The 16877-nt window shown below is 37.8% G+C and overlaps 1 protein-coding gene across 2 annotated transcripts in view; it reads left to right on the top strand.

The window, feature by feature from the left end:
- Positions 1–16877, top strand: part of GMDS (GDP-mannose 4,6-dehydratase) — a 421835-nt gene that overhangs the window by 53201 nt on the left and 351757 nt on the right. For both annotated transcript variants that reach the window (XM_051611499.1, XM_051611498.1), the window contains exon 2: positions 14364–14408. In XM_051611499.1, the coding sequence (XP_051467459.1) occupies positions 14364–14408 (45 nt within the window). The remainder of the gene's footprint in view (positions 1–14363; positions 14409–16877) is intronic.

Raw genomic sequence — 16877 nt, 5'->3', positions numbered from 1 at the left:
ACAAGTTTATTTTTACCAGCATAAGAAATGTAGCGTACAATGGCATCTGCAGCAGTAGAGCTATATAAATTCTGGTTGGTTTATTTTAATCAAGTATTCCCAATTCATGGGTATTGACAGTTTAAGAGAGTTAAAAAGAAGCTTCTTCTCTTAAGAAATAGTGGTGAAAACCCTTCAGAAATGTTGCAATATTCCTGTATAGGCTTGAACTCCAGATGGAGAAAAGAGGTGGGAGGATTGCTTTAGACAACAAGCGTAATTTCTTTTAGCTCAGTTATTTTGTGTCTGGTGATATCAAAAGGAAATAATTGTGTAAAGGAGAAGGCCAGAAGAAGAAGCAATGAGATGCAATAGAAGGTCTTGCCAGCTGTTCTACAATGTACTCAATGACTGCTGACAAGGAAGCTGAAGGTTTCTTTCTGAGCCTTTCAGTTGATTTAGCACTGCCCCATGACTCTGTTATCCCATAGGTTTGTCTTTGTTTCCATGCACTATCTATAAAATATTTTTAATGTCAGCAAAATCTTCCACTAAATTGTAAATTAATTAAAAATGGTCACTGCCAAGGGTCAGTTAGCTGAATAATACTTGAATGAACCATGCACAATGGATCCAACAGAGGCTGGTAATGTTTATATTGTCTTAAGCATCTCTTTATTTTTTGGTCAGGCTTTTCTTCTGGTTTTCAGCACATCTGTTCAATTAAAAATGTGTTAGAGCAGCCACCATACTGTTTCTAGCAGTCTTAACATCAGTTTGTTAGTTCCTATTCTTTAAAAACACATTTGAATGTGGCACTTATTAATATTTCTGCAATTAAAAATTCCTCCACTTTATTTCCTCTTCCAACAAAGGATAGGTTTGCCTTAGAATTTCTGCTGGGACATGTGCTTGTATACACATTTTAATCAGTTTTCATTCCTGATACCTGTTTTTGGAACTGTTTGCATAAGTTGCTATAGTATTTGAGCATGTTTTATAAGCAGTGTTCTGCATGATCATTCATCTTATGCTTATGGCAAAGGCTTAAAACAAATTTAAGTTGCTTCGGTGGGATCAAACACTAATCATGCCAGAGGCAAAAATCGAGGCCCCGTAGGACTGTTCTTTGCATGTTTGAAACTAGGAGGAAGAGTTCAACTGAATCTTTTGCTTGTTACAGTAACATCTCCAGAGCTTTACTTCTTTTCAGAAGAATGACAAAAAAAAAAAAAAAAAGTGGACACGACTTTGCAATTTGCACTGCAAGTGCACAGTATCAGCAAGAGTAGTTTGTTTTACTCAGCCTTGGCGTGCATCAAAGAGGGAAGAAAGGATTCCTTTTAGTATCTTGCACTACTAGTGTAGCCAGTTGCATTGTGGGATGTATTTTTGTTAGGATTTTCCTTTAGCTGTAGATAAACAGGCACAGTGAAGGACTATCTTAAAAAGATGTAATTAATCTTGTTATTAACTTTTAAGACTTTAGGAAAGCATAAATACTTGGAGAGGCAGAAGATACTGGTGTTCTGTTAGTTTCTCCTGTGAACATCTGGGACTGGCAATCTCTGTGCTGCTTCTTGGTTCCTGATCACCTTTTACAAAACATAATTAGGACCACTGAGTTTCAACATGGTGAATTTTTTCCCCTTTGATATGAAAAGTTAAATATAAATGGATTGTTTACAAATTACTAGCTTTTGTGAAAGGGAAAAGGAAGCAGCACAATGCCATGCAAGTGTTAGGATTCTGCATAAAGCAACTACATTGTCAAGTGTATGGGATGATCCAGTGAGGAATATATCCATTTATTTCTGTGTTAGTTAATTAAAACTGAATTACCATAGATCATAAATGCATTTATCCCCATGCATGAAATGTTTGTGCACAAATGACTCCTGATGCTGCTCAAGAGCTAGTGTAGTGCCTAGCTGCTGCTTTTATGTAAATTAACTACTAAGAAAACTGTTCTTATGCAAGACAGCATTAAATGTTTTTTACTGCCTGGGTACAAACTTCTTGTGTATATCATATGTATGTAATCATGGGTACATGGAGGAAACTGCAGTTTGGCATCCTCATATCAGGAAATGCATTAAGATTGGATAAATGGATATCTGGTGCCAGCATCTTTGGGGAAATAACTTTTATTTTAAGGGATGTAGCAGAACAAAATTAAAATGTGACAATAGTAATGGGAAACATAGTAATAACTGTCTGAATAGATCTGCACAACAACTTCCACTGCAACTGGCAATCTTACCTTTCTTGCATGTCAGCAGGAGAGTGAAAAGCTCAACCCTTGCTGATCCCATCCTAGTAATTTTGGAGAAATTTTTGTTACACTTCAGCAAAATTTTGTTACACTTGTCTGCCTGTCCTTATAGTTGTTTGCCCTCTCCCTGAGACCCCTGCTATTTACCTTCCAATGCAACTTTAATCAATTAATGCCTAAATTATTTTATCAGGTTGAGCTTGTCCTACAGAAGTACATGAGAATATGTGGAAACGTGTTTCAACATCCCTTCACATAAACCAATGTCTGGACTAAAAATAGAAACATGGGGGGGGGGGAAGCCAACCCAGAATATTCTTCCTATGGATCTAGAACTGTTGCCATCTTTAGAAACAAGCAAACATGCTAAAAATATCTAGAAAAGTTCTTGGTCCCATGTCAGGTCAGCCATGTATACACAGAGTTCTTGAATTGCCACATGTGGCCGACTACTGCTCAAGATGACAGCTGCAGGGAGCAGCTTTGCACAACCAAGCACCCTTCCATCCTGCTAGTTTGCCAAGTTGTTCTCTGAGAAACAAAGAAATATTGGCAAACAAGATGCTCAGACGCAAAGCCACAGTTTTTGTTTGGAATTTGGCCATGGGAACAGCATGTGGGTGGCTGGAGGAGTGCCTTGGGTCTATGGATGATCTGTAAGTAGCTGATGGCATAGATGACTGCAGTACTAATCACAGCTCTGAATGAATGAGATGTGGTGCTGTGAGTCAGGCAGGGTGACCAGCCTCTGAGAGGGAGGTAAGGGGTGAAGCTGTGATGCCTTATATTTTGAAGGTGGAGTTTTACCATCATCTCAAAGCAGTTTGTTGTATTTTTTCCAGGTGCAATAACTCAAATAACTTCCTCCAAAATGCCTGCTGGTGTGATCTCATTTGTGCAGAGTTTTCTGTGAAGGTAGAGTACTTAAGCTAGCTGTCTGGTTGTATACATCCACTAGTTGTCAGCATGTTCACTAGTACTAAAACATTCACTAATGCTCTTGAGATGTTCTTCAGTGGATTTCCAGATGCTCTAAATAAACGCAATCAGCCTTTAAAAGAGAAGATGCTGATTTAAAGGGTACCATATAGTATAGCTCAGGGCAGAGCTCATATGATCAGGTGCCTAAGTAACAGTCCTGTTATGATGCCTTTTCAAGCTTTCTGAATAATGGATAATGATCAAGAGGAAGGATAGGAGGAAAATGGATGATGCCCCTTCTCTTGCATTGAGGCAGAGGGAGAAGACGATTTGCTCCTGAGTAGCTTAGTTGAAAAACCCCTTAATGGCTGCTTAAATTATTTTTCCATGTGTGATGTAGTTAAGGATGGAAACTTCCTTTTCCTATCTACTTTGAGCCTCTTTGTAGTAATTCAATACATAAGCACTTAAGAAGACTCACGAGGTGCAATTTCTTCAATCTGTTGTCCTTATTTCCTGGAGGTGTTGGCTCATCCCTGGCAAAAGCCAGATGGCAGGTGAATCTGCAAATATGAAGCATGAAGGCTATTCCAAGCAGTGAGCTGCATGGTGGAGTTAATCTGTGATTCTTAATAGCATTGAAAGGAGGACCCACGTACCTCATTCTAGGAGCTGGTTACATGTACACATATCTGGCAGTCTTCTGCTGGGTGGCTTCATGTATTGTTCAAAGAAAAGGTACAATTTGAGTCCCCATATTTGTGGAAGTGAGGCCCTCTTGCACTTGGCTGTTCCGTTTACTTACGAGGTTGGACAAAATCAAGAGTTCTCTTCCTGTGCCTGCTAAGGAAATGTGAAGTGTTTCTTAAAAAAAGATAGGATGTTGCCATTTTTAAGTGCCAGTGGTGTTTGTAATAAAACAGATATATTTTCTTCATATTTGTCTTTTTGCAAAAACTGCCATTTGTTCAGTTAAACTGTAACCTCACAGCAATTAAATTAAGGAATTTATGAATTTCAACAAGTAACATAGTGATACTGTGTCATTTGGCTTTGGAAGGCTGTTATTAATGTAACAGGAATAAATGTAACAGAACAGTTTGCAAAAGTAAGTGAGACAGGGAGGTTTCTGTAGTATTTCCTGTACTTCCTAGGGTGCAAAGCGATTCAAATGAACTGCAAAGAAACCTTGAGATTAGAGGAAATTACTATGAATACAGACAAGAAAGACTAAATCCGTCCTATGTACTCAGCCTCTCCACAGCTTGTAAAGTCAGTTAAATTTAACTAGCTTCAGGTTTTGTGGAGCAGCAAAAGAAAGAAGCTGAGGTAAGAAATGTTTGTGACAAGCTCTTTAAAGTAATTTGTTGTGATGCTTCTCAAAGACTTCTTTGTGAAAGTTTTTAATAGTTCTTCTGTTTTCAGAGACCTATGCAAAACTACAAAATTCATTGGAACAACTGATGTAGAAATACTTAAACTATACAGTTGCTTTACTTTGATATAGCTGTGTCCCAACCTTAATTAGGAAGCCTTTTGTGAAAGCTAGGTAGCTGAAAGAATTCTTTTGATAACTGTCCTTGATGATACAAGGGGTTATTAAGAGCTCAAGCTGCAGGTGATTTTTGATATTGTATGAGTCAAAGGACTGGGTATTTGGTTGGAAGTTTCATGGTAGTTGTCTATTTCAAATCCTGTTTCTGACAGATAGGATAACCAACCATGATTGCTCACTTTCCCTTTCTAGGTCCCCTTAGACAAGAAGCTTGGCAGTTAATGAAAGTGAGCGGGTTCCCCCCTCCTTTCAAAGCTGACAAGGAAAAGCTGTGAAGTTGGGTACACAAGCCATTGTACACTATCTGTAAATATAAGGATGACCTTCTGCAACCCACTTTGGAAAAACACTGCAGTCCTTTTGGTATCACCTTGATAATCCTTATCTTGCTTGGCTTCTTGCCAGCAGGAAGTTCAGTCCATGTGGCATCAGAATGCTTGATTAGCAGGAATGGCCACGTGGAACAGAGCTGTCAGGTTGAATGTCCAATTTCAATCTTTAATGTTTTGAATGTGAGTGCATTTATTATATAGTGAAGCATCTTCACTAGCAGTTTGTTTTGCTTACAGAGGAAAGTAGGCCCTGTCTGAATTAATAGTTCTGTCCATTCAATCAGATTTTACCACAGAGTCTATGTATTTATTTACAATTATACCCTTGAACATATATTGTGTATTTAAAAAAAAAAATCCTAGACTGTAAATAAACAAAACACCAACAAACAAAAATAACCACCAAACTTTTTAAGCAAGAGCAAGTGTGCTTCAAAATACCCAACAAAATGTGAAGCTGCTTCTGGACACATTAAAGATGTGTTGCAAAACATGGAGTTCTGGCAAGTGTTATCTTTGAACAATTGGTTAAAAGCAATGTATTTAGGTCTTTGTAGACCATATATCTTCAACTTTGCTGTTTCTCTAAGGGTTTTTTTTGTGCAGACAGTGTTTTGGAAAGCATAGGAAAAATTTATCAACTTTAGATTCCTATTGTTTTTACTTGTTTTTTGTTCAATTAATTGAATCTTGGCTTTATGTATTTAGGACTCAAAATATGCAACATGCCCATGTTATCAGGAAGAAGAGTGTGTGTGTTAAGTGAACATTAGGGAACAACTCTTAGGAGCTCTTCTGTTACCATTTCTGCAGCTTTCCTGAAGAAAAGATAATACAAATAGCCAAGAGAGTAATTTCAAATGTAAGAATTCACTCCAAATATTTCTATTCTTTCACAAGAGTTTGGTTTGGGGATTTCTTTGGGGTTTTTCTTGTTTATTTGTTTTGAAATTTCAATTGGATATTTCCTTTTCTATTCCACTGCAAAAGTATGAGGAAGTTTATTGCTGTGACAGGGTTTGTTTGTTTCTTTGTTTTGTTTTTTTTTTTCTAATTGTTCTCTTCCTGATGTACAGAAAATCTAAGCTACGTGGGGCTCCGAGACTATGATGGTGATCCCACTAAAGACCTTTGTTATTGAAAATTGGTAAGGGTGAGAACCTTGAAATGAAAAGGTGGAAACTGCATGAACAAGCAGAGTTCCTGAAAAATCTATCTCTGTTTCAGTAGATACCAGACCACTCTAAACTGGTATCCCACCATGCTGACTGGGAGAAAAGCAATACCTTAGAGAGTTGACCAGTTGCAACACAAGAAGTCTTGTCCTAGAACTTCAAGTGTCTGGGAAGTGGTGTGGTTGCTCCCATGGCTTGCAGACAATATCGTTGCAGGATCAGTGATTTTTCTTCCACGCAATCACATATTACAAGACTGAGAGCTGTTAAAGCTCCTATATACCAGCCAAGCATTCCCGACAGCATTTTCAAATTTTTAACCGTGCAAACATTTAAGAAAATGAAGGGTGTCATGATGTGCATTGCTTCTCCAATTGGAGAATGCCTTCTTTGTGGTTTTGTATTTTGCTCTAAATTAATAATTGACTAAATTGCTACATGCACGTGTAAAGCTGAGTACAGAAGAATGAATTTAAAACCTTTTCCCCTGTCTACATGCATTTACCTCTCCTTCATTAGGCTTTGGTTTCATGCAAAGACAGTAAGTGCAATGTTTATTTTGATTTCTCTCAAATAACTGACCTTGCACCCTGTTAGGAAACAATGTCTTGGGCTAAACTTGAAGCAGTATTAACTCAGGCAGTGAGCAGCAATAGGAGAAAGCCTGCCGAGCATCAGTGTGAGAGGCTGGTGCTACAATGGTGAAAGCAGCTTTTTAACCTCAGCAGCTGTAGTAGGCTGCTGCAGCAAAACAAATACATGTAGCTCTTTCTGGAAGTGAGGTGGGTCCATGATTTCTGGGACGATGTGTGCTGAGCCATAATCCCAAGTTCACATGATCTCCCCAGTGCCAGTAATAGCCATAGCTTTTGTTTTGGTTTTCCTCTCTAGAATGTTAAAGGTAAAGATGGCATGCTAAGATTTCATCTTTGTTTCCTGGTGTAACTTCATGAAGTTACTTGTGTCTTTAAGCATGACTGTATTTCTTCCAAAACAATTTCTAGGCTTTAAGGTTTGTTATTGTGACAACTCTGGACTTGTCTTGAGACCGTGTCCTGCAGCTTAGTCCTGGGTTTCCTGGTTTCTTTGCTCCGTGCAACTAGGTTCTGCATTTGGGTTTCCAGTGGGTAGTGTTTGGGGTTGCTTTGCATTTGTTGCAGCTGGAGGGGTTTCCCCCTGTGTGGGCTGCAGCAGTTTTAGGCACCTCATCAGGCTGATGGGTTCATCTGAGTACTTGAGGATGGGCATGTCCAAAATGCTCATAGCTGCTGCTGCTGAGGGGAGCTGCTGTTACTATTTTGGAAAGGTGAAAGAACATCTGATACCAGTAGCTTTTTGAAAACAGGAGGAAACAGGGATGGGCAAAACAATCATCTTGTGGGTTTTAAAACTGTTATGGATTTCCCATTACAAACACTGTAAGTAGAGGTTTTAATTTTCTTGTGGACTCTTGTCCCTATGATTTGCATTTCCATGTTTATAGACACATTCCTCCAGTCCCTGTGGTTTCACTAGTGAGACAGAAAAATATAGTAGTTTCTCTCCAGTTCAGAGTTCATAACTGGTTTGGTTTATATTAATGAAGACATATTTGAAGAAAAAAGTTAATGTATTATGGCTTATAAGATGCATTCAGAAAAGCATATTTTTTAAAATATTCAAAAGGCTCTGTATTGATACTTTCCCTCTTTATAAAAATAGTTTTTCAGACACATCTGAAAACTAACAGTCATTTTCAGTATCTGAATGTTTGAGCACACAGTCTGAGAGTTCAGGGGCGTGATTTTTAATTTTTTCTAAAATCTATCAAGAGTCTCACTGCTGTCACTGGGAAATTTGTTGTGTCACAGGTTCCTTCAATCAGGTGAAAACATTAGTATACTCAGTTTGATACTGTAACTTGTTTTTTCACAAGCTGAGATCTTGGGGTTTTTAGTGTGATAGATGCAAGCTGTTAGATTATTGCAGGATATCATATGTGGTTTAGATAGAAACCCTTTTAAAAAAATCAGTAGCATTACACTGACGTATAGTTTTGGCTTAGGTTAAGCCAAAAATCAAAACTGGTTGCCTCACCTAATGGTACGGAGCAAATCTTAATTACACAGGTTTATTCTGTTCCTGTTGGCTTTGGAGTGGTGCAGAGGTTTGTTGTTTTGATGAAGCGTGAGTGCTGAGATTCACAGTAGAATAACTATAAATATTGATGATGTGAATAATGTTGTTTTGGATAATGATAACTTGAGGGAGGAAGGAAGAAAAACTTGTTGCTGTTGTCCATAACTGCAGTTGCAGCTCTTAATATAACTCAATAGTTTTATTAGCAGGATAGTGCGTGAGGTCAAATGGAGCTCAGACTAGGAAATAACAGAGTGATTCACTTTTCCAAAGCAACTTTGCTCTTCTTTTACATTTAAACAGCTCTTAAGTGAAAAAAAAAATGGTGTAATGTAATTAGAATGTTTTTGTTGTTGTTGCTAATGATAACTTTTCCTCCCACTTAATTTTTTTGTTGTCCTACTGCAGTTAATACACTACAAAAACCTTTCAGTTAAGTGGAAGATGTTTAGTACAAAGAGATTTTTAACATTTCTTGCCTTTTGATGACTTCTTTGACTGCAGGAACAAAAGGGCACTTGTTTTCCTATTCTTACTTGGCAAGAATACAAATCAAAATATCAAAATAACTAGTGCATTTGGAGGGTGACAGCTTTAATCAGTTAAATACTTCAGAGTTCATATTTCTTCCTTTTTTCAGTATGGAGAATTTTTTATGAACACTTCAATGTTTTACCTCGAGCATTGACTCGAAAATTTGAAACAAAGTGTGGCACTGTTCTGTCTGTAGTAGCTGCAAAAAATTACTGATTTCCTCTGTAAGTTACTGGAAATTATTAGAAGGATGCATTTTTCAGCAAAAATAACATTACACTGTATTACTTTTCTGGCTATTTTTTTTTTTCTTTAAGGAAAGCTATTTTGAAGTGCTACAAGCAAATGAATAGTTGTTATGGATTGTTATTAAAATCGTTTAGATGTTGCTTTAGAGTAACGTGTGTTCCCTGCTCTGAAGGATCTTTCACCAGACTTCATCTTAATAAGTCAGTGAAGTAGTATTAGCTTACAGCTATGCAAAAGTTTAAAATTTGATGAAGCAACAATTTACTGTGCAAGGCTACTACTAGCACTTATTACTTAGTGGCACTGGTTCTGCACGTTTTAATGGAAGTGTAGATTATTTATTCAAACAAGGCTAAATGAAAATGATGACAGTGCACTGTTGGTGGTTTCACTGCAGGAAGACCATTAAGAAATAGAGCCCATGTCCTCTGGCTGAGTGTGTGCCTCTTCTCTCCATGCACTGTCCTTCCAAGAGATTAATTGAACCTTTCAAAATTTAATGTCAGCAGAGCACAGCTGTATTTTGTAGTTCAAAAGGAATTTAGAACAGCTATGAATTACCTCAATAATCAATACTATAGCTTGAACTTTCATTGACTCACCTTTGTAGTGTTAATCCTAAGGGCGTAGTACTAGCCTTGTGCAATTTTGAGTTTTATATGTATGTGATATGTGGAAAATTATGGCACTTTTTTCCAAAGGAACAATGAAATCTGAAGACTTGGTATTTGTGACACTCACAAGTACAGCACAGAACTTTAATCATATAGCAAATGGTCAGATATCTCATTATATGTGCCCATTGTAGAAATACTAAAAAACTAACAACTCCCTCAAGCAGTGGATCTGCCAGTAGGTGTGTTGCATTTTAATATTCTTAGGCTTTATTGCTAATCCATTTTCAAATGTGCAAGTACAGGAGTGTGGCAGATGGCACAGTGGTCAGACTGACTTCCCTGTGGTGTCTCCCTACAAAATGATGCTTTTCAAGTGACAGTGTCTCTTGTGTCTGGGAGTTGGGTTTGGGAGTCTGGCTGATATTAGCAGCTCTGATGCAGGGCTGGGCTGTTGGTGAACCATTTCTTTAGGAATCTTGCTGCAGGCTTTCTCAAATAATTTGCATGGCTTTGGGATTCCCTAACATTGCATGTTTGTAGGGAATGTGCTTTTTACCACCATACTGTAGGGGTGTTCTTTCTTATATGTTTATACTATCCCCCTGTAATGGGAACCCTTTCTCCTCCCCATTAGCATCATGATACACTTGTATCACTTGTGTTAAGTTTTGAATTCTTTTTCCCTTCTTCTGAAAAAACACTCCATATACTTCTGGAGTTCTAGGAATAGTAATAAAAAGCATCCTGCTCTTCCACCTTTTGGTTTCTTTCCCTTGTTCCTTAATTTATCCAATACCTTCTTCCGCTCCTCTTTATTAGCAGAGAAGAGCTATGGGGAAGAGGGAGTCCTCTTCTCTAGGCTACAAATGCCCATGTGTAATTTAGTTCTTGAATCTGGGAGGTCTGCGGAAGGACGTTGAAACTGGCTATAACAAAGGAAGAAAATGAAGGTGTCTTTCATTTGGGTTTGCTTTTACAGCATTCTCTGAATGTGTCAGTATAAATTCAAAACTAGTCCATTGCAAATGGAATTTCCCTTTATAGCACAGTGCAAAATAAAGGAGATTTGGATTGTTAATCAGGCTATTTAATTCCAGTTGTTTTCAGTTCTATGTATAAACAATCTTAGTCTTTGCTCATGGCTCAAGTCAAACTTGAAACTTTTTTTTATTCTAGATGTTTGTGGCAAAGCACTGTCTAACTCTTGTTTATATCTCAATTTCTTCACTCTGTTGGAAAAGATTTTCTTTGATAGTGTGTCAAAGCTTATTGAAGCCCTTGATGTTAACTACTATATTAAATATAAAATATTGCATCCTACAGTAGTTTATGTGACTGTTTTCTTTTGTCTAGGAATTTTACAGGCATCTTGTAAGGCAGCTGCAGTTGGAAACCTGCTGCTGTGTCTTGGAAGCCAGCTGAAGTATCATTCTTTGTATGTGCTTTCAAACTACTATTTGGCTGAAGACAGCATAGTGATTCTTCAAGTCTGATATGTCAGAGTGTGCTGATGAGGAGAGTTTTAACTGAGGTGGTGTATTTAGTCAGTCTTATTAAACTGTTTTGACCGTTCAAGCTGGTCTGATATATCTTTGCAGAGCCAGGTTTCATTGCAATCCTAATTAAAGGCAGCTTGGAGGCTGTTTTCTTTCAAGACTGATGTTTTGGCTACAGAGGGACCTACTTCTGTCTTGTGAGTTTTAGTTGATTTGTTATAAACTGAAGAGCAATAGCTGGGTATTTTACATTAGCAAAAATGAGCTCTCAGATTTGACAACACTTCTCAAGTAGAATAGCTTATTGCCCAGTGGAGGGGACACAATAACCAAGACTCTAATCTCTATAGACCATGTTTTTTCACCTTTCTTTTGTGATTGCCTTTGGGGAGTAAGGTACCTATAGCTACCTCAGTGATCAAATTGGGCACTGGATGTAGTAATGTCTCGCTTGTTGCACGAGCTCACTGCCACCTAAGCTGGTATTTTTTTTTTTCAGTATGAAGGAGGACATGCCTTAGACCTATAGTCTTGAGGAAAAACACTTGGCAAACTAGGATCAAGGTGACTTTTCTGAAAAAAGGAAAGACCCTGTTCCCCAGTTGTCAACTTCAGTGATCAGACCAAGTCATGCTCTTCATGCTGCTTCATTCCTACCTAGATGCAGACTGGGAATGGATATGGTTGGCAGCATAGGGCTCAAATAAAGCAAAATCTGCTAACTCTGATAAAAAATTGATCTGCTGCTAAACATCTAGTTCATCTACTATTCCTTTAAAGGTTTAATTTTTTTAATAGACCTTACTTAATATTATTTACTCCTTGACCTCATTAGGAAAAGATGGAAACTGTACTATCCTTACAAGCTGCAAACTCTTTGACACTTAGATCGCTGTTCTGATTGCCCTTCACAATGACAGCTGCTGTACTGAAAAGAAAAGGAAGGGAAATGTGAAACCTGGGGGCTGTGTTTGATACAGTATCACAGTACAGGACGGCATGAATCTGCATTGTGTATGATTACCAGACAGTAAATCAGCTGTGCTGTGCTAGAGCCAGGAACCAGTAGCTTTCACACTTGCTGCCTGTTTCCCACTCATTGTAAAGCCCTGCTCTATCACTTGATAGACCTGGAAAGGAAGCACAGAGGAAGTGAGTGCCACTGCTGGTTCAAAATGTTCCAGGGCAACTGGAAAGTTTGAGTAATGGCCTGGGTGAGAAGAACAAGACCTTATTGACAGGGTTCAATCCTAGTCAAGTCTGTTTCCCATCAACTTCCTAAGTAATCACAGCCTTTCTTTTTTTCATCTCCTTTGCACTTTATGAGTCTCCCATTTTCACCTTTTTTATTTTATATAATTATTTATTATAATGAACTGAGCAACTGAGGAGAATTAGGAAGTTTTCTTCCCTCTAATCCACCTCTGCTAAATCCTGGAGAACTTATTAATGAAATGATGACAACTACATTAAAGGTAGTTTTATTTGACTGTCTCCTTTTGATAGGGTCTTTTTCTTTTTGTTTGATGTACAGAAATGCATACTGTTTCGGTGTTGTCATAGTACATGTGGTTTGTCATGTTCCAGAACAATCTGTGTCATAGACTGATGGCTGTTAGGTTATGGCACTGTGAAGTTTTGTGAACACACACACACTTATACATGTAGTGGGAGAAGCATGTAAGCTGAGACTTTCTTAGTTTCAAGCTCTTCTAGACTGTGTAAAACTTTATGAAACTTACTATATAGCCACTCTTTTTTTTTCTTTTTTTTTTTAATCTAATGCTGCTGCGTTGAACATGCAGCAACAGAGCCCCTAGTACACGGCACTGTGCCGTTTTGTATAGATTTATGCATTATTTTGCCATAAATGTAGTGAGCAGTTTCCACTGGCAGTCCTGCTCCTCTAGGGCCTGCTAATGCATCTCAAATTTCTCACTTCAGTATCTTATTCTCTTTAGGCTGTCTATGAGACAAGTAAAGTTCATTTAATTTGAAGTGAGGGAGGTTTTTTTTCTAGAGAAACAAACTTTCAAAGAGAGGACCAGAGATGTTTCTTCTGTTTTGCACTTAAATCTCTCTAGCTGTGGTCATAGCAAAGCAGATCCATATAACAGAGTTTAATCATGTAAGCATAGGTGACATCTCCTGTTTTTATGGTCTTTCTGTAGCAAGTCAATTGACTCTGGAATACTCTCACATATGAAGGGAACAACAGTTCAAAAAGTCAATGAAAAGTTGCAGAGTCTTTGTGGAAGGGTAATACACACTGAATTGGTTAGTGAGCACTCTTCTGGAGGGGTAAACTTTGCTGGGTTCATGATGTTACATACACATTTATAAGGATAATATGACCTTGTATTTGGTAATCCTGGCAATAATAATGCCAGGAAAGTAATCTTATTTCAGGAAAACATGCACTAGCATGTGTTTTGAAGTATTTGCTTTTTGGGAGTTTAATAATTTAAGTTTGACAAGGATTTAAAGGGAAGGGAAAAAAGCAAAAACACCAAATCCAAAACCACCCAAATTCTCAACCCTCAATGATATATAAAATGTGGAAGTGGCTTGCATTCTGTAGTGTAAATATAGGGTGTGCTAGAGGTGTTTTTGAAAACTCAGTTGATCAGGCAAGCAGAATTACTGCTGCCTTCAGGTTTGTGGAAGGAGCATGTGTGCAAGGGACACACGAGCGTGACACAGTGTGACAGAAGCATGTCAGTTTCCAGAGTATGCCAAGCTTACAGCAGCTTTTCTAGAATGTCTTTCCTTCTCTATCTCCAAAATAGTTCAACTTCAATGACTGTGGTTAGAATATTTTGGAAAGACGTCCCTAGGCACTTAATAAGAGAATTTGGGATGAGGTTCAAGAGACGGGAGTTCTCAACCAGCATTTGTAAGAAAGTTATCTTAAAATATGCTGCTTCTTACAAAAAGCATCTATAGTATTTTTAGGTCAGTGTATAAACTTGGAGAAATCTAAGTATATGCTTGTTACCCAGTCAACTAACTGCCAGTTTTTTTCTTCCCTTTTTTGAGACCTTAATGAGTCCAAATCTCCCAGGCCCATTCACTGTGTTTCTAACATTTTCCTATATCTTACTCTTCCCAGGATGGATCGTACTTGGCTGAGTTCCTGCTGGAAAAAGGCTACGAGGTGAGTGACTCGGTGACCGGCTGTGGGCTGATGGAATTATTTGGATGCTGCAGCTCTGGCTTCCTCTGCTTCTGTCCTCTGTGTATGTTTTCCACTGCAGCCCTTGATAACAAATCAAAAAGCTGGAGAGGAATGTGCAACATGGCCTGTAATCATGCCAGCTTATTGTACTATTTATCATCTAATGTCCACTGGTGGATTCCCTCTTCTCCTCAGGGTATAGCTGCTTTGCATGTTTCCCGCCAGCTTAGATAAGCAGTGACCTGTGTGAGCCAAAACTGTAAGGAATTAGGGAATAATTTATGATGCAATGTACCACATAAAGGAATAAGAATCTCTTGTTTGTTCTCTTTCCCCTCCGCTCTCTCCACACTGCCCTTTTGTTTTGGCAGTTATACTTCAGCAGTGAAAAAACTTGCATTTTGCTTTCTCTGTTTAAAAAGAAAAAAAAGCTAAACAACCAAAAACCCCAAACAATATTTTGGTAGTGTTACTTTCCAGCCCTTCTCTTGGATTACTTGCTTAGCACATGATTTTCATTTACCGTTTCCTTAAAATAAATTAAGTCTGATTCCATACTATTTATTGCTTAATTTGCCCTGAAAAGATTGTCTTTTTTTGTGACCAAGCAAAGTAACAGTCACATTATTATTATATGATTTGGTGGTTTTGAACTGTTGTGGGCACACATAAGAAAATGTTTGCCTTCTCAGTTATGAAAGATGCTTCCAAATTGTTTGATAACGGAAGGGTAAAGGAGGTAAAATCACTCTCCCCATAATGTAATATTTTCTGGGGTTTTACTAAAAAGTTAATGCTTGTTCTAATACAGGAGTTCATTAGTTCTGTTGTAATGCTGCTTTGTAGCTTAGTGAGCAGTCTCTTCTCAGCCAGTCTGTTTTCCTCTCCATGTTTTTGCATGTGGTTAATCTTGCCCTGTTTATCCCATCCATTCTCATGCTTTGATTGATCTGCTTATTTGCTCTGGTTTTTCAGTGTTGTGAATTAATTATTTTTACTATTTCTTCATTCCATTTGGGGAAGAGAGATATCATTGTGGTTGCTTCTGCTACTTTAAGAGCAAAAGCACATTCTTCTAGTCCACAATAAAACTCTCCAGTTGCTGGAATTCTTTCCTGTGTTCTTAGTTAGAGACCTGTATTCCTAGTTAGAGACCTGTGTTCCCTGAATAACTGAACACTACATGTGAACAAAGGTGTTTCACTTGCCTTTTTTTTTTAAATGTCAATTTATTGTAAAGATCAATCCCTCTTGAGAAAAATCCACTGATCTTACATTCTTAACTAGATTAACCAGTTTGCACACATTTTGGCTTGTCACAAAGTTTGCATTTCACCTGTCCCATGCAGACAAAGGTACCTTTCATCAGGTTTTTTTTACAGTCATGTTGCTGTCATGGATTAAGCATTTGGCAGGTTTTTTTTCTCTTGTATGTGCATACCAGAAAAAGGAGTGGGAGGAAAAAAAAAGGAAAATAAAAGAAAAAAGCTGGGCTTGCATGTTTTCTCATTATCACTGGATGCAGCAGAATCTCTTGATGTGTTTGTTTGCTGAAACTCTTTGAAATCCTGAGGTGATTGCATTTAGCACATCTCATTGGTGAAACATTGGTATCACAGTCGTTCAGCTGACACAAGGCCCTTGCAAGCACAATCTTTCATCAAGTTTGAGCTGGCAAAATTTGATTTGTTGGTCAATCATTTGTGTGAACTTGAATTTCAGCATAGAATAATTGAGAGCTCAAGAAGTCTCTCATCACGACTTTTAGTCAAAATAACTTTTCCTGGAAGAGTTAGAGAGAGCTTCAGTTCGTTTCCTTTAGAATAACTTGGTGCTTTAGAATTGCAGAGTCTGATTTTTACTCGACAACACGGAAACAAATAAACATCAAAACAGATGTTTATTTGAGTACTCAAAATATTACCAGCATCTTTTGCACAAGTGAAATGATTATGGAAGTGTCTATTTTGAAAGTGCTTCTCTCTTAACCTTGTGTCCCTATAAATTATTCACACATTCTATAAATAATTTTTGATAGACCTTTTAACTAAATATCTTTGAACATTTATCCTCATAAATTCATGATTTGATGGAACTTTTTTGTGGCCATGTTCTCAGTTCCCCATTGATCCTTAAAATGCAAATATTTTTGCAGTTGTGGAAAGTTTAGTGTTTGAACCGCAGAACAAGGTGCCTTGCGAGCCTGTTGTGTGTGGCTGGGTGCACAAGTATGTGTGCAAGGAAATTTATTTCCTCTTCTTGTAGGAAACTATTTTTATAAATTACACCTGCAAGCAGCAAAGTTGAAGCTATTCAGCTGTTATTAGAGTGCTGGCCACCAAAATGTCATTCTTAAAGCAAAAAACTAGTCTCATTCTATAGTTGTGCATACCTTTTTACTCAGTTAAGTGTCGGCTTAAGATGGAATAAGAAGAGTTTTCTGTGTCA

This window comes from Apus apus, chromosome 2 (genome assembly GCF_020740795.1).
Source record: "Apus apus isolate bApuApu2 chromosome 2, bApuApu2.pri.cur, whole genome shotgun sequence".
Classification (NCBI taxonomy): Eukaryota; Metazoa; Chordata; class Aves; order Apodiformes; family Apodidae; genus Apus; species Apus apus.
Note: the sequence above shows the minus strand (reverse complement) of the source record. Positions and strands in the feature narration are given on the sequence as shown.